This window comes from Paramormyrops kingsleyae, chromosome 20, assembly GCF_048594095.1.
Source record: "Paramormyrops kingsleyae isolate MSU_618 chromosome 20, PKINGS_0.4, whole genome shotgun sequence".
Classification (NCBI taxonomy): Eukaryota; Metazoa; Chordata; class Actinopteri; order Osteoglossiformes; family Mormyridae; genus Paramormyrops; species Paramormyrops kingsleyae.
The window spans coordinates 23,496,538-23,523,119 of NC_132816.1; the positions used below are offsets into that span (position 1 = coordinate 23,496,538).

The 26,582-nt window shown below is 45.5% G+C and overlaps 2 protein-coding genes across 2 annotated transcripts; one reads left to right on the forward strand and one right to left on the reverse strand.

Annotated features, from left to right (window-relative positions):
* Window positions 1-6,059: 6,059 nt before the first annotated feature.
* On the forward strand, window positions 6,060-17,389 carry gucy2g (guanylate cyclase 2g). Its single transcript, XM_023839695.2, has 22 exons — window positions 6,060-6,550; window positions 6,742-7,090; window positions 7,450-7,574; window positions 7,729-7,911; window positions 9,724-9,868; window positions 10,029-10,164; window positions 10,261-10,364; window positions 10,615-10,781; window positions 10,878-11,012; window positions 11,477-11,560; window positions 11,674-11,778; window positions 12,157-12,228; window positions 12,378-12,546; window positions 12,669-12,824; window positions 12,920-13,097; window positions 13,405-13,545; window positions 13,799-13,991; window positions 14,113-14,287; window positions 14,582-14,680; window positions 15,563-15,654; window positions 16,088-16,249; window positions 16,930-17,389. The coding sequence occupies exons 1-22, from the start codon at window positions 6,209-6,211 to the stop codon at window positions 17,029-17,031; spliced, it is 3,414 nt and encodes a 1,137-aa protein (XP_023695463.2). The 5' UTR covers window positions 6,060-6,208; the 3' UTR covers window positions 17,032-17,389.
* An 884-nt stretch (window positions 17,390-18,273) lies between these two features.
* tectb (tectorin beta) lies at window positions 18,274-22,384 on the reverse strand. The gene is made up of 10 exons (XM_023839615.2): window positions 22,326-22,384; window positions 22,150-22,225; window positions 21,809-21,999; window positions 20,626-20,777; window positions 20,444-20,516; window positions 20,215-20,318; window positions 19,924-20,007; window positions 19,489-19,651; window positions 18,764-18,842; window positions 18,274-18,404 (listed from the first exon to the last, which is right to left on the reverse strand). The coding sequence occupies exons 2-10, from the start codon at window positions 22,214-22,216 to the stop codon at window positions 18,274-18,276; spliced, it is 1,044 nt and encodes a 347-aa protein (XP_023695383.1). The 5' UTR covers window positions 22,217-22,225; window positions 22,326-22,384.
* Window positions 22,385-26,582: the final 4,198 nt, after the last annotated feature.

The window sequence follows — 26,582 nt, forward strand, 5'->3', positions numbered from 1 at the left end:
TAGATGGTGTGTGAGTGTGCCTGTGGTGGGTTGGCACCCTGCCCTGCGATAGGTTGGCACCCTGTCCTGGGTTATTCCCTGCCCTGCGATAGGTTGGCACCCTGTCCTGGGTTATTCCCTGCCCTGTGATAGGTTGGCACCCTGTCCTGGGTTATTCCCTGCCCTGCGATAGGTTGGCACCCTGTCCTGGGTTATTCCCTGCCCTGCGATAGGTTGGCACCCTGTCCTGGGTTATTCCCTGCCCTGCGATAGGTTGGCACCCTGTCCTGGGTTATTCCCTGCCCTGCGATAGGTTGGCACCCTGCCCTGGATCATTCCCTGCCCTGAGATGGGTTGGCTTCCCCTCCTGGATTATTCCCTGCCCTGAGATGGGTTGGCACCCTGCCCTGGATTATTCCCTGCCCTGTGATGGGTTGGCACCCTGTCCTGGATTATTCCCTGCCCTGCGATAGGTTGGTACCCCCTCCTGAGTTATTCCCTGCCCTCTGATGGGTTGGCACCCTGCCCTGGATTATTCCCTGGCCTGAGATGGGTTGGCACCCCGTCCTGGATTATTCCCTGCCCTCTGATGGGTTGGCACCCTGCCTTGGATTATTCCCTGCCCTGAGATGGGTTGGCACCCCGTCCTGGATTATTCCCTGCTCTGCGATAGGTTGGCACCCTGTCCTGGGTTATTCCCTGCCCTCTGATGGGTTGGCACCCCGTCCTGGGTTATTCCCTGCCCTGAGATGGGTTGGCACCCCGTCCTGGATTATTCCCTGCTCTGCGATAGGTTGGCACCCCGTCCTGGGTTATTCCCTGCCCTGTGATGGGTTGGCACCCTGCCCTGGGTTATTCCCTGCCCTGAGATGGGTTGGCACCCTGCCATGGGTTATTCCCTGCCCTGGGCCTGTGGCTTCCTGGATAGACCAATGTTCCATGATGCACAATGCAGGCTCTAGAAGGTCACAGTGCAACATGGTTATCCAGGTCCTAGAAGGTCAGTGTTTGGCAGGTTTATACTACACAGGTCCTTGAAGAATAATTCTGTTCTTGTTCTAGACTTTCTGTACATGCTTATTTTTTAATCATAGTAAATCTGAGAAAGCAAAACATGTTTTCAGGAGACTTTACATGCACCTGGGTATTCAGGTAACACCTTATTTGAGCCAAATCAATAGTGGTGCTAATGAGAGTGAAAACCAGCAGTCACATGGGGTCCAATGAGGCTGAGAAACACAGACCCTTCAGGAATACCTGCTTCTCAGTATCTGATCGATGGACTGGGGGCCACATGTCTGTCCCTAGTAATGCCAGTTGCTCACCTGTGGCCATTAACACATCTCAGGAACAGAGTAATTGGCCCAACATGACATTGGAGCTCCCAGCTCGGCTGTTAGCTGTTAGCTGTTGCATTCACGTTTGCGGACCAGACTGAATCAAGGCAGTCTGAGGCAGAGTAGTTAACAGCACTGGTGCTATCAAACTGGCAGTAGCAGTATTTCATATATCCTTTTAAATCTATTGACTTGTACTTTTTTAAATTAAACTTTCTTATTTTAATTTTTGCCAGGCCTTGATTCCTCAGAACAAAACCCGTTCAAACAGCAGGATTTCTTGCTTAGCCTGACAACTTGTCAGATTTAAGGTACCCCAGTTTAAATGGCCTTTATCTTTGTTGACTTGCATTTAGCCCAGACTACCGGTACCTTAAATATGACAAACTATCTGGCTAAGCAAGAAATCCTGCTTTCTGAAACTGGTCCCTGTGCTAGCCAGGTTCATTGTTAGCCATTTTAGCGATATCAGTTGATAACAGTGTATCATGCAATATTTTGCACATGCAAACAGTTGAGCAGTACTGTGTGTGTGACCGATTTTATGAAACATAAACAAGACATAAGTGCTAATATGCAGTATATAAGTTCAGCTTTCACTTCTGTTGATAAAGGGCACAGCCATCTTGAATTCTAAGCTTGGGGTTGCTGAGGATCCTTGGACTTTCCAAGTCAGAATTCCAACTTCAGGGTGTGTTCCAGTTGAAATTTTTGACTCGAAGCTTAGATTTCCAACTTGCGAGTTGAAATGGATGGCAGCATTGCTTACAGGGGCTGGGCTGAAGCAATCATCCTGACTGAGCAGCACCCCCAAGCTAAGCCTAGTCAGCAGGACTCTGAGACAGCTGGGTGCACTGTGAACTGTCTCAGAGCACGACGTGTGACTGCAGTGAGCTGTGTCATGTACCACCGGCTTTTTAATCCTGGTGGTCGATTTGCGTTACCTAAATGGTGCCTATTTGCCCGCATACTGTGTTATAAGGCCCTTTACAGCCTCGTGACTGATCCACCTACAGCTTGCCACCAACGTTCTCATGCGAGATAAAGGTGTTTAACTTCACACTCATCGGAGCAAAGAGCAAAGGCCAGGGATACGTAATCACTCCAGCCAGCAGCTGAGGATTTACTCCAGAGATTAACATGATAATCGGCCTGCGAACTCCCCTATGTTTATGACAGGATTCTCGTTAAGCCTTCCTGCTCTGCAGGGCTTAATTATATCCATGTACTTATTAACTTCTGATATTTCTCATGGCCTCAGTGACGTTTAATCGTCAGGTAATTGCTTGAAGATCCTGTTTTCTGTTCCTGATGATGCTACATTTGGATTGTGACCTGTGTGCCCGTATCTCAATTTCATCTTTGCAAATTCAGTCCACACATGCAGAAAACATTTTTTTTTCTTTTCATATGTGTATCACAATGAGAAAACGTGCTATTATGCATTAGACAGTAATTTTTACATGTTTTTTTCCAGAAATTTTATGAAATACATTCAGCAATCTTTCACAACACAAAAAACAGCTACTGTGTATTATCTGCTTACATGAGAAGCTGAAGTGTTATCAGAGAGCATATATCAGAGAGTATCGGTATTAGTGAGTATGTATTAGAGAGTGTACATTGGTGAGTGTGTTAGTGAGTGTGTATCACTAAGCTGGTCAGTGAATGTGTATCACAGAGTATGTATCAGTGAGTGTTTTACTGAGTGTGTATCAGGGAGTGTGTGTCAGTGAGCATGTATCAGAGAGTGTTACATTGATGTACATCAGAGAGTGTGCATCGGTGAGTGTTTCATGGAGTACGTATCAGTGAGTGTATATCAATGAGTTTGTATCAGTATCAGTGAGTGTGTATCAGTGTGTGTCAGTATCAATGAGTGTGTATCAGAGAGTGTGTTTCAGTGTCAGTGAGTATGTATCAGAGAGTGTGTTTCAGTGTCAGTGAGTGTGTATCAGAGAGTGTGTTTCAGTGTCAGTGAGTGTGTATCAGAGAGTGTGTATCAGTGTCAGTGAGTGTGTATCAGTGTGTGTCAGTATCAATGAGTGTGTATCAGAGAGTGTGTTTCAGTGTCAGTGAGTGTGTATCAGAGAGTGTGTTTCAGTGTCAGTGAGTGTGTATCAGAGAGTGTGTTTCAGTGTCAGTGAGTGTGTATCAGAGAGTGTGTTTCAGTGTCAGTGAGTGTGTATTAGAGAGTGTGTATCAGTGTCAGTGAGTATGTATCAGAGAGTGTGTTTCAGTGTCAGTGAGTATGTATCAGAGAGTGTGTTTCAGTGTCAGTGAGTGTGTATCAGAGAGTGTGTTTCAGTGTCAGTGAGTGTGTATCAGAGAGTGTGTTTCAGTGTCAGTGAGTGTGTATTAGAGAGTGTGTATCAGTGTCAGTGAGTATGTATCAGAGAGTGTGTTTCAGTGTCAGTGAGTATGTATCAGAGAGTGTGTTTCAGTGTCAGTGAGTGTGTATCAGAGAGTGTGTTTCAGTGTCAGTGAGTGTGTATCAGAGAGTGTGTTTCAGTGTCAGTGAGTGTGTATTAGAGAGTGTGTTTCAGTATCAGTGAGTGTGTATCAGAGAGTGTATCAGTATCAGTGAGTGTGTATCAGAGAGTGTGTTTCAGTGTCAGTGAGTGTGTATCAGAGAGTGTGTTTCAGTATCAGTGAGTGTGTATCAGAGAGTGTATAAGTATCAGTGAGTGTGTATCAGAGAGTGTGTTTCAGTGTCAGTGAGTGTGTATCAGAGAGTGTGTTTCAGTATCAGTGAGTGTGTATCAGAGAGTGTGTTTCAGTGTCAGTGAGTGTGTATCAGAGAGTGTGTTTCAGTGTCAGTGAGTGTGTATCAGAGAGTGTGTATCAGAGAGTGTGTTTCAGTGTCAGTGAGTGTGTATCAGAGAGTGTGTTTCAGTGTCAGTGAGTGTGTATCAGAGAGTGTGTTTCAGTGTAAGTGAGTGTGTATCAGAGAGTGTGTTTCAGTGTCAGTGAGTGTGTATCAGAGAGTGTGTTTCAGTATCAGTGAGTGTGTACCTATCAGTCCATATTACCTATCAGTCCATATGTGATATTAGAGCATGCTCAAAACATTACAGGGCGTGTCAAGTAAAGCAAATTAAATCAAACACATCATGCTACAACGTTTTTGGTGCTTCAAAGAAAAGGAAAACCTGCATGGTTCTCATTTTCCAGGAATAATCTCAAAGAGAAGTCTTGTTAAGGGAGGGCATGGTGGAAGGACAAAGGGACGATCCACGTTGTGGCTCAAGCTAAATATGGGACTTTATTTTAAGCAGAACAAAAAGAAACAAACAAGAAATAAAAAGAACCACAAGGGGTCTAAACACAGGTAGGTAGAACTAAAGAACTAAAGCAGGGGGCAACACAGGAACAAATAGCAGTGCAGGGGCAAATACAAAACTACTAAACTGGAACAACTACAGTGAAATAATTACAATGACCAAGTGAGGGCAGGCACTTGCAGACATGTTGAGGATAAACATGAAGTAGGTGTGGGCAATAACAAGTACTAGGAACAAGCAAAGGTGAGGGCAATCAACAGATAAAAGGATCAAACACCAGGGGATACTAGATAACAAGCTGAACAATCCTACAAATAGAGAATGACAGAAATACATAATTAACCAAGAATATACAAAGAAACATACATGTTAAATTATAAATAGTTACGGCTGGCCTCTAGTCAGCCTCAAACCCTCAATAGAAAGGGAAATTTGGATGACTTAGCTGTCTACTCAGCCCATTAAGCCATGCAGCAGTTGAGGGAACTGGCGAAACATAAAAGAAGCAACACCAAATGGGATGGCCAGCGACACCTTCTGGCCAAATGGGGAACTGACATACAGAAGGGGCCGAGACAGGGACCAATCCTACAGTCTGATATAATTTACTCTAATTTAAGTGCTTTTGAATACACGGAGTTTGTTACTAGTAAGTGATATATAGGCAGTGCATGCACAGTGAACCGCCAATCACAATTCTTGATAGAGCTGCCCAATGTGCAATATTCATATTGACATCTCATGATATACATGCAGTTTTCACATCACATGAACTGTGATAATCAGTCGGGTTATGACAATAAGTTGCGCAATAACATTGGTACTCTGTCATAGGGAACAAAACTTAGCAAGCCCTGCAATTTTAATATTGCCAATTATGATATTTTAATAGTAAATCAAAACAAAATTAAAATAGTACAAAACTTCCTCACCTCTCCCCTCCATCACCTTTCGCGTGTGATACCGTTAATGGGATAGTTTGATTTCAGCTGTGAATTCTGGGATTCGTATAACGTCACGACCAAAGCTCTCATTCTGTTTACAAACAAGAAGGAATGCTATTCATTTCTGGCAAATTTTTAAGAACATCCCAATACGTGTAAATCGATATAAATCCTATTGATCATCCTATGTCTCTCCCGTTGAGAGCCACTGTCCTAGAGAGAGGCAAGTCCATTGACAAAAAGTGAAGTGGAATGTCTGTCTGTCAGTCCAGCAGGCAGTAAAATATACCAGGCAGTACAATGGCAGGTTTGATCCCCCCTCATCTTTTGGTCATCTTCTGTCTGTATTTGATGTGTGATCAGTGATCAGTGGAAGCTGAATGAAAGCTGAACACTTGGTTAGTTAAACTGCCAATATTTTTTAGTCTGAAATCTGATATATGTTTTGTACATTTTGTGAAATCAAAGCTATTTCTGTTCTGCTGCTAACAGCTAAGAGTGGTTTCTCTGGATGAAAGTAGCTGCCTTTGCTACTCTGTGTCTCAGGAGCACGTGGTCCTCGGTGGGAGGTCACCTCTGTCCCTGGGGAGCTGCTGCTCCTAGCCAAGCCTGGATAAAAGGAGAAGCAGCTGCTCACGTCTCATCTGGCTTTGAGACGAGGACGATGAGGATGCTGATGCGGGGGAGCCTTCACCTGTCATGCTGGGAGCTCATGCTGCTGCTTGGCTGGGCTATAGGTGGCACCGTTGGGGCCAAGCTCACACTGGGTCTCCAGGCTCCACGCAACCTCTCATACCCTTTCAGTGCGCTGAGGCTGGGGGGGGCCCTTCAGGTGGCTGTGGACCGTGTCACCACAGATCGCAGCTTCTTGGGGGGCCACAGCTTTGACATAGTGTACACAGACTCCCAGTGTGATGCCAAGATGTCATTGGGCAGCTTCATCGACCAGGTGTGGAGGGAGAATATCTCAGCCCTGTTTGGGCCAGTCTGCCCAGAGGAAGCAGAGGTAACGCCGAGCAGGAGACTAATAGCTGCAGTCACGTGAAGCCTCCCTAGCATTCATCTTTGGTGTTGTTCGCCATCAATCTGTGCGGACAAACCTGAAATCTTATCCTCTCAGTTGCATCCTGTGATAAACTGTAGTTCATATGACTTAGAGACTGTTCATTACCTCCTGTATAATTCTTTCTCTTTTAGGTCACAGGACTCATGGCATCTAAGTGGAACATCCCCATGTTCGGCTTTGTGGGACAGTCACCCAAAATGGACAATTTTGCAGTGTATGACACATACATTAAGCTGGTTCCCCCGCTCAAACGTATCGGGGAGGTCCTTATTAAAACACTGGACTTCTTTGGCTGGACTCACATAGCCATAATTGGAGGAGGAGCAGAATCGAACACCTGGGACAAAGTCGACGAGCTGTGGAAGTCTGTGGAAGCACAGCTCCGAGGGAGGTTTAACGTGACAGCCCAAGTAAAGTTCGACGTGGCCAACCTGGACCTGGTCCGTGAAAACGTGAAGCACATCTCCAAAGTTGCACGAAGTAAGCCACTGCAGCACTGCAGTGTTCGCACTCTGCTTTTCTTTACAGAAAAAAACTTTTTCTAGTTATCATAAATTAAAGATTCTAGCAATTTATGTGCTTCACACAATGATATTCTTATTCTGTTTGCTCCAGATGCTGCTCTCCCAGATCCATTGATTCAAATATAATTATGATTTAATGTGTGATTTAACTTGTGGTTGGGCACCCTTAGAGGCATAAAACATGCAGTCAGTTTAGGAATGGCTAAAAAATTCTACTTATCGTTGTCTAATACTCTCCTGTCCGAGCATGTTTCGCCTGTAAGAGCCTGCCTTATACGTTAAACTACCTGGTCCAGTCTCTGTCGTGCCCCGCAGTTATAGTGGTGCTCAGCAACGCCGAGGACTCCAACGCCATCCTGCATGAGGCTGTCAGACAGCGGCTCATGAATGGAGAGTATCTGTTTCTCCTTGTGCAGCAGTTTGAGGTCAGTGGCAATGTGGTGAGTAGCCTGCATGAAAGAGATGCAGGTAACTAATACTAATGTACATATGTCCAAACTGAATGCATTTTACTAATGTAACTTAGAACGTTAAAACACGGTCTAAAAGGCCGAGGACATTGATTTCAATGTCTCTTTGTCCTCCTTTCTCTAGGGAAGCCTCTGGAAGTACGCCGTGAACGATGTGAGCAACCACACGGCCCTGCAGGCCTTCGATATGGTCTTTGTCATTGGCCAGAAGTCCTATGACAGTTATGACTACTATGACTTTTTTGAACAAGTCCATGAGAAGCTGAAACTGGACCCTTTCCACAGCAACCTGACATCAGAGAATGAGGTGAGATGTGCTTCCTGTATTCAAGTGTAACTGAAGGATTCACACAGACATGCTTAGATCATCTTATGGTCATCAGTGGTGGGTGGAGTTTCACAACCCCCCCTCCCACAACCTTCAATGAGCACCTTATTAAATGTATTAGATGAAGCACCATGATAAACTGGAGTATACAAGTGTGTCACAAACCAATTTTTTATTTTTTTTTTGGGGGGGAGGATTGGGGCATTGCAGGGGGCAAGTGCGGTTTCATATTAGAGCCCTGGAGCAGTATGTTAAATTGGAGTATAGAAAGTGTATCACAAACCAGTTTTTTTTGGGGGGGGGGGGGTGATTGGGGTGTTGGGGGGGGACAAGTGTGGTTTCATACTGGAGCCCTGTGTCACGTCCGGGAGGAACAGAGCAAGCTGGACCCAGATGCAGGAGACGCAGATGTTTATTGGGACACCGAACAACAGACAAATCCAAAGGGGCAGGCAATGAGCGGTGGTCGATAAGGCAGGCAGAAGGTCGTGAGCCGGAGAGATCAATCCTACGATGAGGTACAGGACAGGAAGACAGGCACACCAGGGAACACAGATGAAGCAGGGCAGGGATCAAGAAGACGAGGCGGGTAGGCAGGGCAGGCAAGGCAGGCGAGGCAGGCAGGGCAGGAGGGGAAGAGGACGTGGCACAAAGGACAAGAGAGATAGAATGCTTAGTAGGGTGCATGAGAGCAACGATACTTCACAACTGTTGTTAGTCGGAGTGCTGGTTAAATAGGCGATCGGAACGAGGCTTCGTTGTGTGGCCCCGCCCACCGAGGCGTGACACCCTGGAGCAGTATGTTAAATACGAGTATAAAAATAGTATCAAAAACCATTTTTTTGATACGCAGGTTGATATTGGGGCCCTGGAGCAGTATGTTAAATTCGAGTAAACAAGTATATTACAAACCATTTTGGAGGGGGGATTAGGGTGTTGGGGGGGTGCAGCTTTACACTGGAGCACTGGAGCGGTCAGTTAAATTGGAGTATACAAGTATATCACAAACCATTTTGGAGGGGGGATTAGGGTGTTTGGGGGGGGGGGTGCAGCTTTACACTGGAGCACTGGAGCGGTCAGTTAAATTGGAGTATAGAAGTGTATCACAAACCATTTTGGAGGGGGGATTAGGGTGTTGGGGGGGGGAGTGCGGCTTGATACTGGAGCACTGGAGCGGTCAGTTAAATTGGAGTATAGAAGTGTATCACAAACCATTTTGGAGGGGGGATTAGGGTGTTGGGGGGGGGGTGCGGCTTGATACTGGAGCACTGGAGCGGTCTGTTAAATTGGAGTATACAAGTGTATCACAAACCATGTTGGATGAGGGATCGGGGTATTGGGGGGGAGTGCGGCTTGATACTGGAGCACTGGAGCGGTCAGTTAAATTGGAGTATAGAAGTGTATCACAAACCATTTTGGAGGGGGGATTAGGGTGTTGGGGGGGGAGTGCGGCTTGATACTGGAGCACTGGAGCGGTCAGTTAAATTGGGGTATAGAAGTGCATCACAAACCATTTTGGAGGGGGGATTAGGGTGTTGGGGGGGGAGTGCGACTTGATACTGGAGCACTGGAGTGGTCAGTTAAATTGGAGTATAGAAGTGTATCACAAACCATTTTGGAGGGGGGATTAGGGTGTTGGGGGGGGTACGGCTTGATACTGGAGCACTGGAGCGGTCTGTTAAATTGGAGTATAGAAGTGTATCACAAACCATTTTGGGCTGAGTACCTATTAAACTATGTGAAAAAAACACAGTAAGGCAAAGCATGAAAATTCCCATATGCTGTTCCTAGGTCAGTCCTTATGCAGCCTATCTGCATGATGCTGTTCTGCTGTATGCCATGGGTCTAAAGGAGGTCCTGAAAGAAGGCAGAAACCCCTACGATGGGCGGGAGGTGCTGCGCAGGCTGAAGGACAAGAGCAAGATCCGATTCTACGGTCAGATAAACAGCTGCGCCTTTGGGCTCAGTGCCATCAAGCCAGCATCCACAGAGTGTGATGGCTACTCAGCAGATGAACTGTGAAATGTGTGATACTAAAGAATGAGTTTTCCTTCTATTTGATGTCATCTGAGAGATGACCTCGGTGCCTATTCCAGGGGCCACTGGCTTGGTCTACTTTGACTCGGAAGGAGAGCGAGCCATGGATTACTCCGTCTACGACTTGCAGTACCCCAGCGATGAGCCCAAGTTTGTTCCTGTGCTGAACTTCGACAGCCAGTCCAGGACACTGAGGTCAGACAGGGGTGCTGGAGCGTGATGATGGTGCCCCACCCTTTGCTCCTTGCCTGCTGACCCCCCCCACCGTGGCCGCTGCCTGTTTCCCTGCAGACCCACCGCAAAGTTTCCCTTGATCCTTTGGCCAAATGGGGAGCCTCCAACTGACTATCCTGCCTGCGGGTTCAACAACGAAGTCTGCGAATGGCTCTTTCAGGGTGAATGTCGAGTCTTCCTCTCATTTACTTATTTTCCATTTCCTTCACTTTTTATTCACCTGAGGGATGATCTTACAGTCACTTCCAAAGCTTATGCACATATTACAGACATACATCAAGAACAAACGTGCATCACTTATACAGCATCACTTATGTTCAACACGAACAAAACTGAAACATTTTAATTGTCTATAATGCTTCTTTCATTTAACAAATCAGCCCTGCGTTTCTTCCCCACATTTCTGCCCAGACATTTCTCTGATATTTCTGCTGGTGGCACTGCCAATTCTAGTGCTGTCCGCTGTGCTACTTATGAGTGTCCTGCTGGTGCAGAAGTGCCGGCTTCAGACCAGGCTGGATGGTGCATGCTGGTGGAGGATCCAGTATAGTGACATCACCATTATTAAGGAATCCAAGGTGCCAGCTGATGACTTTACCCTATAGTAGACCTGGTGAATGTGAACAACCTAAACACCGCAATGAAACTTCTGTTGTGACCCTCTCTCTACCCAGGGACCTCAGTCTGTGGTTACCACGGCAACTCGGAGTGCCAGTGGAGGGTCTCAGACAATGACGTCCACCAACAGCTATGGTCTGAAGGACACCATGAGCAAGGAGAACATCTACACCACCACTGGCGTATATCAGGTACACACACAGTTACACATGTGTACAAACATGCACACACTCACATGTAGACATGCATAGGCACACACTGACATATGTGTGTACAAACATGGACAGCTTCACAGACAGACATGCAGAGGTATACACAGACACATGTGTGTACAGATATGAACACCATCACAGAAAGACATTCAGAGGTACACACAGAAACACATGTACAGACATACACAGCCTCACAGACAGAAATGCAGAAGGACACACAGACCCATGTGTGTACAGACAAACAGACACGTACTGTACACATTCCAGTGGTCACACACATAAATGGCATGCAGACAACATTAATCTGTACTAGATTCCAGGACACACAAAGACATACAAATAGAGGAAAACATGTAGCCACGCACAGCCACGCGCAGCCACGCGCAGCCACGCTCAGCCATACTCAGCCATACTCAACTATTCTGTGTGTTTTCCACTGACAGGGAAATCAAGTGGCCATTAAGCACCTGGAGAGGCAGATCATCAGTGACATCAGGAAGCCTTCTATTCTGCAGGAGTTTCAAGTGGTGAAGCTCTGCTCTGCTCTGTAGCTGCCTGCAGTGACATTCCAGACCAGTGATGACAAGCTATAGCATTCAGGATGTTTGCATGTGTTTAATGCACATTTCTCTTCTATCAGATGCGAGAGCTGAAGCATGAGAATTTAGTGCAGTTCTTTGGTGTTTGTATTGAACCTCCAAACATCTGCATCATCACGCAGTACTGTAAGAAGGGCAGCTTGAAGGTATTTGGGAAATTTCATGGTTGTTTGTGGCCATTGCAATGTGACGTTTTGAGAAACTTGGGAAATTCTGGGCCAATTGTGTCATGGTGCTCCCCGGTTGTGTCTCAAATTTTATGATTTGGACAGTATGACTTGGCACTTAGCCAGCTCTCCAATTTGACGCTCCCTGCCAGTCCCTGGAGGATGGGCTCCCCCTTTGAGTCTGGTCCCTCCCAAGGTTTCTACCTTCTTGGGAGGTTTTCCTTGCCAGTGTTGCCTATGGCTTACTCACTGGGGGCTTTGGGTGGGGATGCTGTAAAGCGCTTTGAGACGATGTAATGTTGTGATAACGCGCTATACAAAAATAAATTTGTTTGTTTATTGTTGTATCACTCATAGGATGTTCTGAGGAATTCAGAGATCGAGCTGGACTGGATGTTCAAACTGTCCTTTGCCTACGACATAGTGAACGTGAGTGTGGAGACAACTGAGCACATTCTGCTGCATCTGCTGGTGGTTCATCAGAAATGCCTAATTCATTAACATACATGAATTTTGGGAGGCCTACACTCAACCACACGATCATATCACTCCAGGTCCTTGTCTTATCTTCCCTGTAGGGGATGGATTTCATCCATAAGAGCAGCCTGAAGTCCCATGGGAACCTGAAACCCACCACGTGCCTGGTGGACAGCCGTCTGCAGGTGAAGCTGTCTGGGTTTGGGCTCTGGGAGTTTCGCCATGGCACCAAACACAGAGTCATCCCTCAGGAAAACACAAAGTATACAGGCACGGTTCCATCACACTCAATAAGCTGTCATTGGCAAATCACTGGTGCTCTCATTTGGTTTTCAGTTGTACTTTATGATGCTGTTACAGGATTCTTTCTCTTCTTCTGTCTTTGGCTACAGAGATGTACTGGTTAGCTCCAGAGCTCCTCAGGCAGATCCACTTCATCTTCAATGGGAACCCAAGGGGGGATGTTTACAGCTTCGCCATCGTCATGCGGGAGCTGATCTACAGCGGGGAGGATGGACCGTTCCATGACCTGCAGCTGGAACCCAAAGGTGGTTCTTCCACAGCTATATCTTCTGGTCGTGCCTTTGGGAGCCCAGTTGGGAACACAGACCTCATAGTGTGTCGTGTTTCTGTCTGGCATCAGAAATCATCCGGCGAATCAGGGAGCCCGGCCCGGGGGAGTTGCTGCGGCCCTCGCTTTCGGCCCAGGCCTGCAACGACGGCATGGTGGCCTTGCTGAAGGCCTGCTGGAGTGAGGAGCCCGAGCAGCGGCCGTCGTTCACCTGCATCAGGCGCCGACTGCGGGAGGTCAGCCCTGAGAGGTTAGTGCCTGCAGGTACACAACACAACCCAAGATAATAACAGGAGCCAGTTACAGCTCAGCAGCCTTATGGAAAAGCCTAGACATAATCAACACAGGAGCAGAGATCTTTGCACTACTGTGGACAGAAAATGGAACCACAAAGCACCCAGAAGGAGAGCAGAGAACTGCACAGAGATACAAGCACAGACCATCACAGAGCCAACACTCAGCTCCTAAGACTCTAATGTGAAGGGCAACTCACCCTTCAGATAATTAGCAAATGAATCACACAGTAAAAATGTTTCTTATCATCCCCATCATTTCAGCCATGTAAATATCCTGGACAATATGGTGAATAAGCTGGAGAAATATGCAAATCATCTGGAAGAAGTGGTTGAGGAGCGGACCAATCAGCTAACAGCAGAAAAGATGAGAGCCGACAAGCTTTTGTCTAGCATGTTACCAAGGTAATGGAGCATAATTATACATTTAGCGATAAAGAACAGAAGGGTATTATGTATTAAATCAATAAAGCATCCAAGATTAAGGAGATTTTAAAGTAGGCTGCAAACCTATGTGTTTTTAAATAACTTTGGATAACCTTAAATGATAATACTGCATGGAACATCTGCTGTGCTCTTCATATGATAGTATAGTCATCGAGCTTGTGTTCAGCTTTTGTCTAATTTCCCTTTGAATCTCTCCTGTGTTGGTGTACAGCTACATTGCAGACCAGCTCATGGCAGGGAAGTCAGTAGAGCCCATGAGCTATGAGATGGTCTCCATCTTTTTCTCTGACATTGTGGGCTTTACAACCATGTGCTCAATCAGCTCGGCCTTGGAGGTGGTGACCCTGCTCAATGACCTGTACAGCCTCTTTGATGAGATCATAAAGATGTATGATGTCTATAAGGTAGATACTATCCATAGGCACCCTAACGCTGGACTTGTCAGAGTGCATCACCTCCATCCCGTTACTCCCTTGTTTCCCTGGCCCTCATGTTCTCATGCCGTTGTCTGATCATGGGCTTCAGGTTGAAACGATTGGTGACGCCTATATGGTGGCGAGCGGCTTGCCGATCAGCAACGGCCCCCGGCACGCCAGCGAGATCAGCATGATGGCACTGCACTTCCTGTATGCTGTGGCAGCGTTCCAAATCCGTCACCTGCCTAAGGAGCGCTTGGCGCTGCGCATTGGGATACACTCAGGTTCGCCAGTCTGCCACACATGCTGTATTAACATTGGAGTAACATAGGACCAGCTATACACTAACCTCTGTTAATGTTGCTAGGTAATAATAATGATAGCGGCAGGGACAGGATACGGCGTGTGTTATTCGTGTGTAGATGAACTATACACTCAGATATTGGGTCACATTGTTCAGGAAAGGAGAAACTCAGACACAGAGATTTAAGGTTAGTGCTGATTTTATTTGCATGTATTGTGCTAAGAAACAGTGCTAAACTCCAGGACACTGTGGGGACTGTGGGCTTCCTCTGCAGGTCCGGTGGTGGCTGGGGTGGTGGGGTCCACTATGCCCAGGTACTGCCTATTCGGGGACACGGTGAACACAGCGTCTCGCATGGAGAGCAACAGCCTGCGTGAGTGATGCGCCTCGGCCTGTGTCCCTCATGCTTACCATAGATACATACACACACACATACATACATACATACATACATACACACATACATGCATACATACATACATACACACATACATACATAAATACATACACACATACATGCATACATACATACATACATACATACAGTACATACATACACACACACATACGAACATACAGTACATACATACAAACACACATACATACATACATACATACATACATACATACACACATACATGCATACATACATACACACATACATGCATACATACATAAACACGTAAATTCACACATGAAGAGCAACATCCTGCGTGGGTTATGTACCTCAGCTTATATCCCTCATGGCTCCATAGTAGAAGAGCCCAGGTGACTGACTGGCCAGCCTACAGTCCAGACCTGTTACCTATTGAAATATTTGGCACATCATGAAACTAAATATATGACAAAGGAAACCCTGAACTGTTAAACAGCTGAAATCCTATAGCAGGCAAGAATGGGTCAACATTTCACTTTCAAAACTCCAGCAACTGGTCTCTTCAGTTCCCAAACGTTTTCGGAGTGTTGTTAATATATAGTAGTGTGTGTGTGTGTGTGTGTGTGTGTGTGTGTGTGTGTGTGTGTGTGTGTGCGTGTGTGTGTGTGTATCTATGTATGTATAGCCAACCGGAATGAATGATAGACCTTGGCCTACATCCCACTATGGTTAACAGATAAATATAGAAAATGTGTTTATATTGCAGAAAGGTGTAAATCGTCTACCTTAATGTTGCTGTGCCATTTGAGTTGCTCTGATTAGAGGATGTGAAACAGGTTACTTCCTGTTTGTCTATGTCGTTGTGACATCCCTGCTCAGCCTTGAAGATCCACGTCTCTCAGAGCACTGCTGAGATCCTCCAGAGGATTGGCACATTTGAACTGGAGGAAAGGGGTGAAATCGAAGTTAAGGTAAGCTATGCCTGTCTCACCTGACAAAAGATATCTTGTTTACACCGCGGCTATGAAACAGGACATTAATATTTTCATCACTGGATGTGAAATTTATTTTATTATTCTACAATTTTTATATTATATGTTGTACATCCAGAATCTCCCCCGGGATCACACTGAAGTGCATCTAAATCTTAATTGTATATTTGCATCATTGTTTTTTACAATTGTTTTCAGACTTGTCTCAGTACCATGTCCCCTTTTCTGAAACACTGAACACATGCACCATTTCAGTAGCCTATGTGAACCAATATCTATGTGGACCAACTCCATATTGCTATCTATTTCATAAAGATTTCATAAAATGGAGATGATACTGAGACAAGTGTGAAAATTATTGTAAATAACTGTAATATTCCCTATCAGCTGAGTATGTGTGTGCTGTCACCAGGGAAAGGGCACCCAGAGAACATTCTGGCTGAAGGGGAAGCAGGACTTCCAGCCTCTGGCCCCGTCCCAAAGTGGCCCCTCTACTGATCACACTTCTCCAAAGGAAGAGGCGGGGCATCCAGCCAGAGTAGCCAATCAGACCACGGGAGTGCCTCCCAATAGTGTGAGATTTAGAAGTTTTCACTGAATATTTAATATCATTTATCACTGAATTAAACATAGTAGCTTGTTATTTTATTTATACCTATAGTTAAATGTATATTCATGCATGTATCCATCCATCCATCTCCATTCATACATATAGGATAAAATGAAGACACCACTCTTTATTTTGAAAAGAATCTGCATTAGATCCTGGCTTAATCATGGTTCTGCTAGCAGAAAGCTAAACTGAGCAGCAGGTTTCTTCCAGGTTCAAATTTTCCAAGGCAGCAGTACACAAGACTAAGGTGAAGCAGGAGACACTAGGAACAGCCAGAAACCAGCCAGGGAGAGGGCAGAAGCAACTTGCTGAAGATGATCATTAACTTATCTAACAGTTTCTCATGAATCGGAGGATGACATCAAGTGACCTTCAAAAGGAATGGGAGACATTAAGTGCCGGTGTGAAGTGCACTGCTAGGAGAGTTCACATCAGGCTTGTAGAAGCAGGACTGAAGTCCCATAAAGCAAGGAAGAAGCCCTTCATTAATGAGAAACAGAGAAGAACCAGACTACAGTTTGCAAAAAAAAAAAATCTCTTAATTCTTTCCAAGGCTGTGTTCCGTAAACTATATACAGACATATAAAGAGACTTCGGGCTTTCTGTGTGCATGTAATCTCACTGCCGGTCTGTGTCCCTAGCAGAAGAAGGCCGGTTTCCCCCTGGACAGAAAGGAGAAGGCGCAGAGGAGCCTGACAACAGTGGAGGCCAGTGATGCTGCACTTGCTGTCCCCTCCGTTTAGGCCGCAGCTGCGTCTCTAGCACAGCAGGCGATCATGTGACCAGCCCGAGAAGTGGCCAGCTAGCATACACAGGCTAAGCTGGCCCTGTGCAGCATGACATGTTGTTATGCTCTGCAGGAGCTAAGTGACAAAGGTCAGGGGTCAGGTTTGGTTAACAAAAGGTGTACAAACACAAACCTTATGAACCTTTCTGATCTTAGAATAACAGAAGAGAAACTCTCTGGCAGCCAAAGGCTGCACAGCAAGCATTAAACTGAGTGGTACGTATGTATGAAATCGGGCAGTGAAAAAGTACGATGATGATTCAAAGACTTAATGTGAATTTTACCAGATACTCAATGAATGAAACTCAATTGAAATGCGCATTTATTTTACCAATAAAAAAACATATGAAGCAGATTTTAAAACTAGTAATTTGTTTACAGTTGTTTTTAATTAAAAAGGAACAATTTCAAACCATATTCATCTTAAATGTAGCACATAATTTTACTCCATACATAGCTTTGATCTGAAGTCTCGTATTTAGACATTTCATGCCGTTTAAAACCATAAAAACCACATTAGATGTGAAATGGATGAGGAGGAATGTTGTTCATGCCCTGAGACCTAATCCATAACCATCACCTGTGTGTATGTGTCTGTGTGTGCATGTGTCTATGTGTGTCTGTTTGTCTATGTGTGTACACAAACATTTTCTGTGTCTGTATATGCGGCACAGGAGTCTGTCTCTCTAAGGATGTGGGGACAAGTCACTGTGTGTACGTGTGTGTGTGTGAGCATGTGTGAGCGTATGTGTGTGTATGTGAGCGTGTGTGTGTGTGTGTGTATGTGAGTATGTGTGTGTGTGAGTGTGTGTGTATGTGTGTGTGTGTCAACGTGTGTGTTATGGTGTGTGTATGTGTGAGTGTGTGTGTGTGTCAACGTGTGTGTGTGTGTGTGTGTGTGTGTGAGCGAGCGGGTGTGTGTGCATGTGTGTATGTCAACGTGTGTGTTAGGGTATGTGTGCGTGCGTGTGTGTGTGTGTGCGTGCGTGTGTGAGCGTGTGTTCCCAAGAAGTGGGCCTGATGCCTGGTCACGCCCGCGGTGAGTTCAGGAACATCAGGAAGGTATGCATCAGCGCCACACACAGCAGGCAGAGTGACGGTCCTGTGATTGGGGGGGGGGGGGGGGGAGTACACAGGAAAGTCACTCCCAAATGGCACGTGACAGACACTCACCCCAAAATGACACCCACAACAATTCCTATTCAGACACATAAAAAGAGTGGGAGGCTTCTCCAGTAATCAAAAACTGATGTGGTCCGTGGGTCCATCCAGAGAAATAAAAATGTGAGAAATTACCTACAAGATGTCCCTCACTGGACGACTCTGCAGCTGTACAGGGAACAAAAAGCAGCAGTAAATAGTCAGAGACACATGAAACAGCAACTGGAGGTCAGAGTCATTCATTTGTATATACATCATACCATCACTGGTTGATGGTCAATATGATATTGCAAACCATGAACCAATGACATAACTCAGCAGCTTTGAAAAGAAACAACCCAAATTGTGGGGGACAACAACCCCAGAGGGCAGGTGGCTCTATTATGCCGCTACAGCCATAAGGCTTTCAGCGGAAATAAAAAGTAGGTTTACAGAGGTTAGCAGAGAGCCCCCTAGTGTACATACAGGCCTTAAAAAGCTGCTGAATTGTACCCCAGAAACAGTATAGATCTCCACAATGACTGAACCTGAGAGCTGAAACTCCATGGTGAGCACCCCCCCGCTGGAGTCCACATGCTTCTGCACGCTTCTGGTTGTGCATGGGGCCTCAGGGGAACAGCGAGAGACAGAAACAGTGCAAGCACACTGGCCTGAGCTGTCCGTTTCACACCTACACACTACTATAGGCTTACAAGCATGTGTGCAAACCACCATTATTTACCTTCCTGAAATAAATCAAGATTGATTGAGAAATAAAAATTACAAGTAAAAGTAACTTTCTTTAAAGCATAAACATTATAAGAAAAGGTGCATTCTGCAGCAGACGTGACTTTTCACATGGTCTCTGACTGTAAAATCATTCTATCATGACAAAACTCACCTTATACTGTGCTACAACCATACTCTCTGTGCATTATCCACTGTGACTATACTCATGGTCTCTCTGATTTCTCCATATTCACCATGCACTCTGCACTGTGACTATACTCATGGACTCTGATTTCTCCATACTCACTGTGCACCCTGCATATTCTTCTTGCCCTTACTGCCTCTCTCCTGTGACCCATACTAGACCCTCACATATTCATACTCTGTAAAATATCCATACTCCCCACTGTACTATGACATAACTCACCATCTGTCCAATATGACAGTGGTGATTGTCTGTCCACCACACTGGCCCTCAATCCACACGGAACCTCTCTTTATTGTCACCGTACTTTAACCACACTTAGCTATTCGCCATACTCACTGGCTGGCAGAACAGCTTTTCTCCATCACAGATGTTGACCTCACAGTGGAGCCAGACAGTTGAGACTTTCTCCAGACGCTGAAAGCGGAAGGAGTTGAACTTGAACATGGAGCGGGTGTCTTTGGCGTTCTCAAAGATGGTCACAGTCTGGTCTGAGGAGCAGCTGGGTGTGAAACACATTGGTCAAACCTTCATGCATCTGTACACCGTGTAGGTGTACAGATGCAGCATCTGAAGACAGTGGTGTAGGACAATGAGATGAAGAAGCATATTTTCTGAGAATGATGCGACACCAAGGAGCTCGTCATATGTTACAGCATTTGTACAGTGAATAGTGATGCTGCACACCTTAGTGCATCAAAGGACACTGATGTATAGTCTTAGCATTGACTCTTTCTGCTAATCTATCATCATCAGACATTACCGCAGCAGTACCTGTTAATTATGAGGCTCCACCTCTTCTTGTCCGTAGAGTAAGGAGAGGGAGTGGCCCAGCAGTTGTTAATGACCACTTTGAATCTATTGATGCAGAGATATGTAAGCTAATGACCTGCATGACAAAAAGTACTTCTGAAGTCTGCTCAGAGTTTTTGACTACTGACATCTTGATTTTTTTCAGATCCAGCTGTTAAACACTTTGGGCAACTTTTGGGGAAGAACAATAAAGTAACAGTGATGAACTGGATGCAGCCTTCTCAGCATCAGAAGACGTGCAGCACTGCTCACCGGCTACTGAGGCCCTTGGCCTCGATGCCTATGAAAACCTCTGAGCCAATTTCGGATGTGTCGATGACATAGGGCGCGTCCTTGGCGTACAGGAACTTGGAGTTCTTCAGAAAGGAGAATCACAGACATCGTAAGAGGCCCATGCCTCTAACTATGATTTGTAGTTCTTTCTATGAGTAGCCAAACCGCTCGTACAAATACGGCCGTCCAAGAAGGCAGTGATACTCACAGTGAACACGTTCATAGACAACTGAGTTTTAAAAGAGCCTACGCTCCCGTTGTTCACATAAACGGTGGCCACTCTGGAAGAAGCAGACAGGGAAGTAACGAAGCTGCGAGTCTTTGTGTGGGGACAGAGGCAGGCTGCAGACAGGCACTGGGGGGGGGGTCTGGGGGCTGGGCGGAGCTCACCTCTGGCTGAACACAGCGTTATTCACCAAGTAGGCAGCCCTGTAGGTACAGCTGAAGGAGTAGTTCACAGGCTGGTTCCTCACCGTGAGAGAGGTGTCGTTGGAGATGATATAGTTGTAAAACACGTATTTGGGATCCTTACCATCCATATACTAAAAGAGACACATTATGGAAGACAGTAATTTTCTTACAGGCTCGTTACTGCTGCAGTCTTACCTCTCCTTCCTGCCCTCATGTTAATCGCCCCTTCAAAAGTCACATATTTAAGTTCCTCCCAGTGTTGCCCAGATCTGTTATTAACATTGTTACCTACTGTTATTCATGTCCTGCCTTCCTTTAGAGCCCCCGTTTAGATTCCCCAAGGTCCTGCTTGTTTTCTCTTTCATGCTTTTGAGTTAATAACCCCCCTTTATCCATTTATCATGTCTGTTACCACATCCTTCATCCCCTTCAATATGTATACTTCATATTATGCTATGCTCTGCTATGCTACACTACATAAAGAGACATATTATAGAAGCCATAAAGTATAAACTTTTACAGTACATGCATATATATTATAGTCATTACACTGTGTTACTATCTTATACTTAATGTGTATACTTTATATCATACTAGCTATACTATATGACTATATTATACTTAATATATTATATGTAGAGTTGGCATGTTCTTCCTGTGTCAGTTATGCTAATTTGTGTCTGTAAACTTCCTGCAGTGCGTGCATCTGTGTGAGTGTGTGTGCCCTGCGATGGGTCGCCATAGCAGCCTGAGCCTGAGCCCCCCCCCCCCCCCCCCCACAACCTGATCAGGAAGTTGAGTGGATATTATATGTTCCAATTTAAAATGACTTTCTTGCTGTAGCAGTGACTAGTGAGTTGCAATATTGCTGTACTTGTATGTTGACGATAAAAGATTTCAATATAATCATGCAAACATTTTCCCAATTTTAATTACTTTATAATTATGTTAGTGTATTCCTTGCCTCGCACTCATTGTTTTTGGATCCCCATGAAACAGAAATGGACAAGCAGTAAAATGAATGAACGAAGGAATGAATGAACGAATGAATGAATGAATGAATGAATGGAACATGGAGCTGAAGAAGCACAATAAATCCTGTGTTATTAACCAAGTCTGCAAACGAGTCATATGTCTGCAGGTGTCGTGCGGCGCGCTGCACCTCAGACTGGGTCCCACAGTAGGAGTGGTTCCTGGGGGTCAGGTCCGGGACAGTGAAGCGGTAGTACCCAGCACTGATGACCCCCGTGTAGCAGATCCCCCCCAGGGAGAGCTGCTCGATCTCCCAGCCATAGGGACATTCGGGTACATTGGCGATGATCATGTTTGGAAAGCAGGAGACCACAACATAATCTAGAAGGAATAGCAGCCGGGGGATAGTGAACAATGAGAGAATTTCATCTGTAACTACAGCCATGTGCAGTGGATCACATCACAGAGATGACAGGGGGAGCCCAGTGCCTTTGTTTCACAATAGAGAGTGCTGAAGACCAGAAAACCTGCCTGCTTTCTGTGGAGGACATGCCCAGGCCTGGGGCAGCACCATTAGCAGGGCCGTCAGCAGCAGCATTTCTCCAGGCTGTGGGGGGGGGGGTCACAGAGGCTCACCTGGCTTTACTCTGGCAGCACAATGACTGAACAAAGCACCCAGCCTGAGAAGACAGCAAGGGCAACCTCACCTTCACGCTGACGGGGCTTTGGGCATCGAGAGCTTTCACCACCGTCTCACACTGCTGCCACAATGAAATGACAAAGAACAGCAAGACTCTGTCCCTTCCTTCTGGTAAATTCTGGAACTATCTATCAAACCAAGCATGACAATGGACACAGCTCATCTCTGCTTATTGACCATCTGCTATATTTGCATTACAGCCATACTGAGCAGCATAACATGTTGAGGCAGGCGATGCTTACGTGCTTCCAGGATATCTGTGGGTCTGCTACCGTAACCCCAGCACCGGGAACCGCCTCGGAGGATCCGCAGGCCGTCACCGCAGCAGCAGTGTCCAGGCCAGTGGCAGCCTTGTCAATGACGCTGATGCACCACCCAGCTGCAGCAGAATCTCTCCCTTTATACCCGGGGCAGGTTCGTATGCCTCCCACCTATGTGGCAAAGCTTCGTAAGACGCTGCTGAGAGCTGGGACACAAAAAGTTTTCTGTGCCTGATGGACATTGACATTCAAATGAGACACGTCTCCAGGAACGATGGGTCTCTGGGGGCGACGTGTCCGGACTGGCGGCTGGCCCCTCCCTTTCAGCCCCCGCTTTTAGAGCTGCTCTTTGATCCTGGCTTCCTGCAGGTACCAAACAGACACTGCAGCGAGGCCTGTGTCCTGTCCACAGTCACATTGCGTCCCTAGCACAGGTCCTGTGCATCTGGCCGGCATATTCCGGAAAATGGTTGCATCACTTCCCAGCAGACGGACTTCAGAACAGGTGTACAGGACGGCAAGGAGGGTTTGAGAATAGTGCTGTCTTGGAGAATCAGGGTCCCCTGAGTGCATACTAGCTCAGAGCACTTTGTCCCTGTTTTAAAAGGACACAGTCGCTAGGTAACACTGTCTCCATACCATTTACATTTAACCATGCTGATACTCGTTCAGAGCTGGGACGAGGAATTACAGGTACATCCCTGCCTTCAGAGGTCACTCAGGGACAGTTTAATAGTGCTTTTCTACTGACATACAGGAACGGAGCTGTATCAGAGCCATATAGTGAAGAGAGCTAGTTACAGCATGGTTCCAGCTCACTTTGGTTTTCCACTGCAGACTGGTCAAGTCAAGTCATTTTATTTATACTGTTAAAAACAACCAGTGGCTGATCAAAGTGCTTAATACAGAACAATATGCATAAAAAGTGGGGAAAAATGTAAATATCCATAAAAACATAAATAAAACAAAGTACAATGTAAATATAATAAAACAGACATTACAATTACAAAAATTGTGATAAAACACAAAAACTGCCTCAGCGAATAAATGATTTTTTAGCCCCGACTTGCCAGGTTTGGAGAGTGACAGGGACCAGTGATGCGCGGGTTGACCCGAAATGAGCGGGTGCCCGCGGTCACCCGCGGTCACCCGCAGTTACGAGTCATCCAAAAATATTTTTAATGATATTCGGGTCGCGGTCGGTCGGGTCGTTTGAAATAAAGATGCCAATTATTGTAAACATTTATTTATGGATATTGTAGCCTCAGTCTTTGGTTTAGCCTACCTGTTTTTGTTCGTTTAAAATGCGTTAATAAAGACTTTATTAACATATTCTATGCCTGTATTTTGTGCTTGTGAGAGCTTCAATTGGGCATCCACGTGGCGAAATAGCCTAAGCCTACTAATACAAGTAGGTAATCCTTATTTACCTTTTGAATGTTGAGCGTTATTAATTGTTGAATAAATGCTGATGCGGGACAAAATTCCCGATTTCCCAACACGTTGAACTGAGCAATGCCATTGAATCATTTTAATAGGTTACTTTTAAACGCATATAGCTCAGTAATGTCAGTTTTATGTATTTTCTGAGAGGGGGTGGGATTTTGTTGGGAAAGTCGGGGGAGAGACGCACACTTCGATTAGACTGGATAAACACATGCAGCATCTTAATTAAGAAAATGAAATGAAATAAATGAATAAATCAAGCCTTTATTACATAACACTAGGCTATAAAAAAAAATGCGGGTCAGGAAGCGGGTCGGGTACAATATATATATTTTTTTTTTTGCGGTCCGAGTTGCGGGCGGGTTATTGAAAACGTCGGTCGGGTTCGGGTTGTTTATACATTGACCCGCGCATCACTGACAGGGACGTAAAACTGAAGAGTTGCTTATACACTTTTCATACAATGTACATCGTGATTTTCTATGTGCTAATTTCTGCTAGCACATCTGTGAGAGATCTGTGTGTTATGTTAACATAAAATGCTAGCAGAATTAGCATTCTCTTGTGTAAAATTGGAATACAAATCCATTCCATTCAATTCAGTTTGGTCACACTATTGCCCCAGCTATTGCCCAGAGCTGTGTCAACACGGTTACAACCTGGGCATCCTTTACATTGGAATGCCGCCAGTTCGTGGTACGGCTCGGGTACGGCTCGCATCCTTTACATTGGAATGCCGCCAGTTCGTGGTACGGCTCGCATCCTTTACACTGGAAAACTGCCAGTTCGTGGAATGGCCCCAAAATGCACTAAAAGGAACATAAGACATTTAGAAACGAGAGGTCATTCAGCCCATCAAGCTCATTTGGGGAGAGCTCAACTAATAGCTCAGAGTTATTAAAATCTTATCTAGCTCTGATTTAAAGGAACCCAGGGTTTTAGCTTGCACTACACTAACATACTCTAACCACACGCTGTGTAAAGAAGTGCTTTCTCAAATCCATTTTAAAATGTTCTCCCGCTAATTTCCACCTATGGCCACGAGTTCTAGTATTTAAACTAATATTGAAGTAGCCATTTGGCTGAACAGCATCCAGACCTGTTAGAATCTTATAGACCTGGATCATGTCCCCCCTTAGTCTGCTACGGGGAAGAGCAAGTACTAGAAGTCAAGATGCGTCTCAGCATCTGAGTGCATGTGGGTATAAGCACCTCGCACAATGCCAGCCACCCAGGGCCATTTCCTGCCTGTTCCCAGCCTGACAATAGGCAAGGCTGCACTGGTCACAGTGCCCAGAAATTCCACTACCCTGCTCAGGTTATGTGACTCTGGCCAGGACACAAAATGCACCTGCAATGATTAACATTAGTTTTGCTCATAGTGCTGTCCCTGGTGAGTTAGTTAGCCACCAGTCGTTTCTCATTAGAGAAGTTTGCAGGGACCACTGGGTTCTTCAAGGCCTCACACTACTAAGATTAGCAAAAGGCATGATGGTTATAGCGGAGATATTTGGATCCTCACAGGGATCTTATGCTACCCTTGAGAAAGATATTTGAATCGCTTCATTAGATGTAAAATTGTAAGCTATTAAAGTTGGTCTGAAAAGGAGCTTTTGCTAAGTAGCAGCTAATGGATATGCCTTACCGTAACGTGATCACGCTGGGTCCTCGCTCTCTTTCACGAGCCCAGAGGGCCACACTATCTGGGATCATTGCAATTCCATTCTGGGGAGAGAGGAAACAAAATGCTATTTGTGGGCCTCACTGACATGTGTTTTAATTTTCACTGGAGCCCCTTTGACTCTTTGAGGTCTGTCTGTGGGAGCACAGACCTTATCGAGGGAATCTGAGACAGACACAAAGCTCTCAGCTGTCTGCTTCCTGTCTGCTCTTCAGTCTCCCAGTAAATTCTAGACCCTCTTAGTGTGACATTATAAAAGCACTTCTTAGCATTTACAGCCCATGGTTGATGGGAGAAGGTTAATCACGTGAGTGCTGATCAAAGTTTGCTATGTCTCTCAAGTGCTTACTGCACTACTAATTCACTATATAATCAATTGTTCCTGTGGTGGGAGTTTAGCTGTTTTATGCTGGAAGCTAAAGTCATCTATGAAAATACCCATATTTGACGGTGATAGCCACAAATACAGCTGACTCATTGTCGCCCTCTGGTGGTGGTGATCTTCTGGCAGAAAGGTGATTCTGGTGCTTGGTTAGTGATGGAGACAGGGGGCGGGTGTGTTCCACAAAGCAGTATTTCATTATTTCGAAATTAGCTGGATAACTTAAGATAAACGTGAAAACTGCCCAATAAAAAAAGACGTAAGTGATATTCCTATTGAACAATTGGACAATCCTTACATCTGGCTTAAGTTATCTGGCTAATGAAGAAATTCTGCTTTGTGGAAGGTACCCTTGGATCACCTCCAAAGCGGAACGATGCCTGTATCCAGTGTGTGAAATTCGGGTCCGACACCCTCGATTAACCCATGACACCCCCTGAAAGCCTCAAAAGCAAAATTTTAAGGGGGTCTCAAGATCGGTATTGCGCAACAATA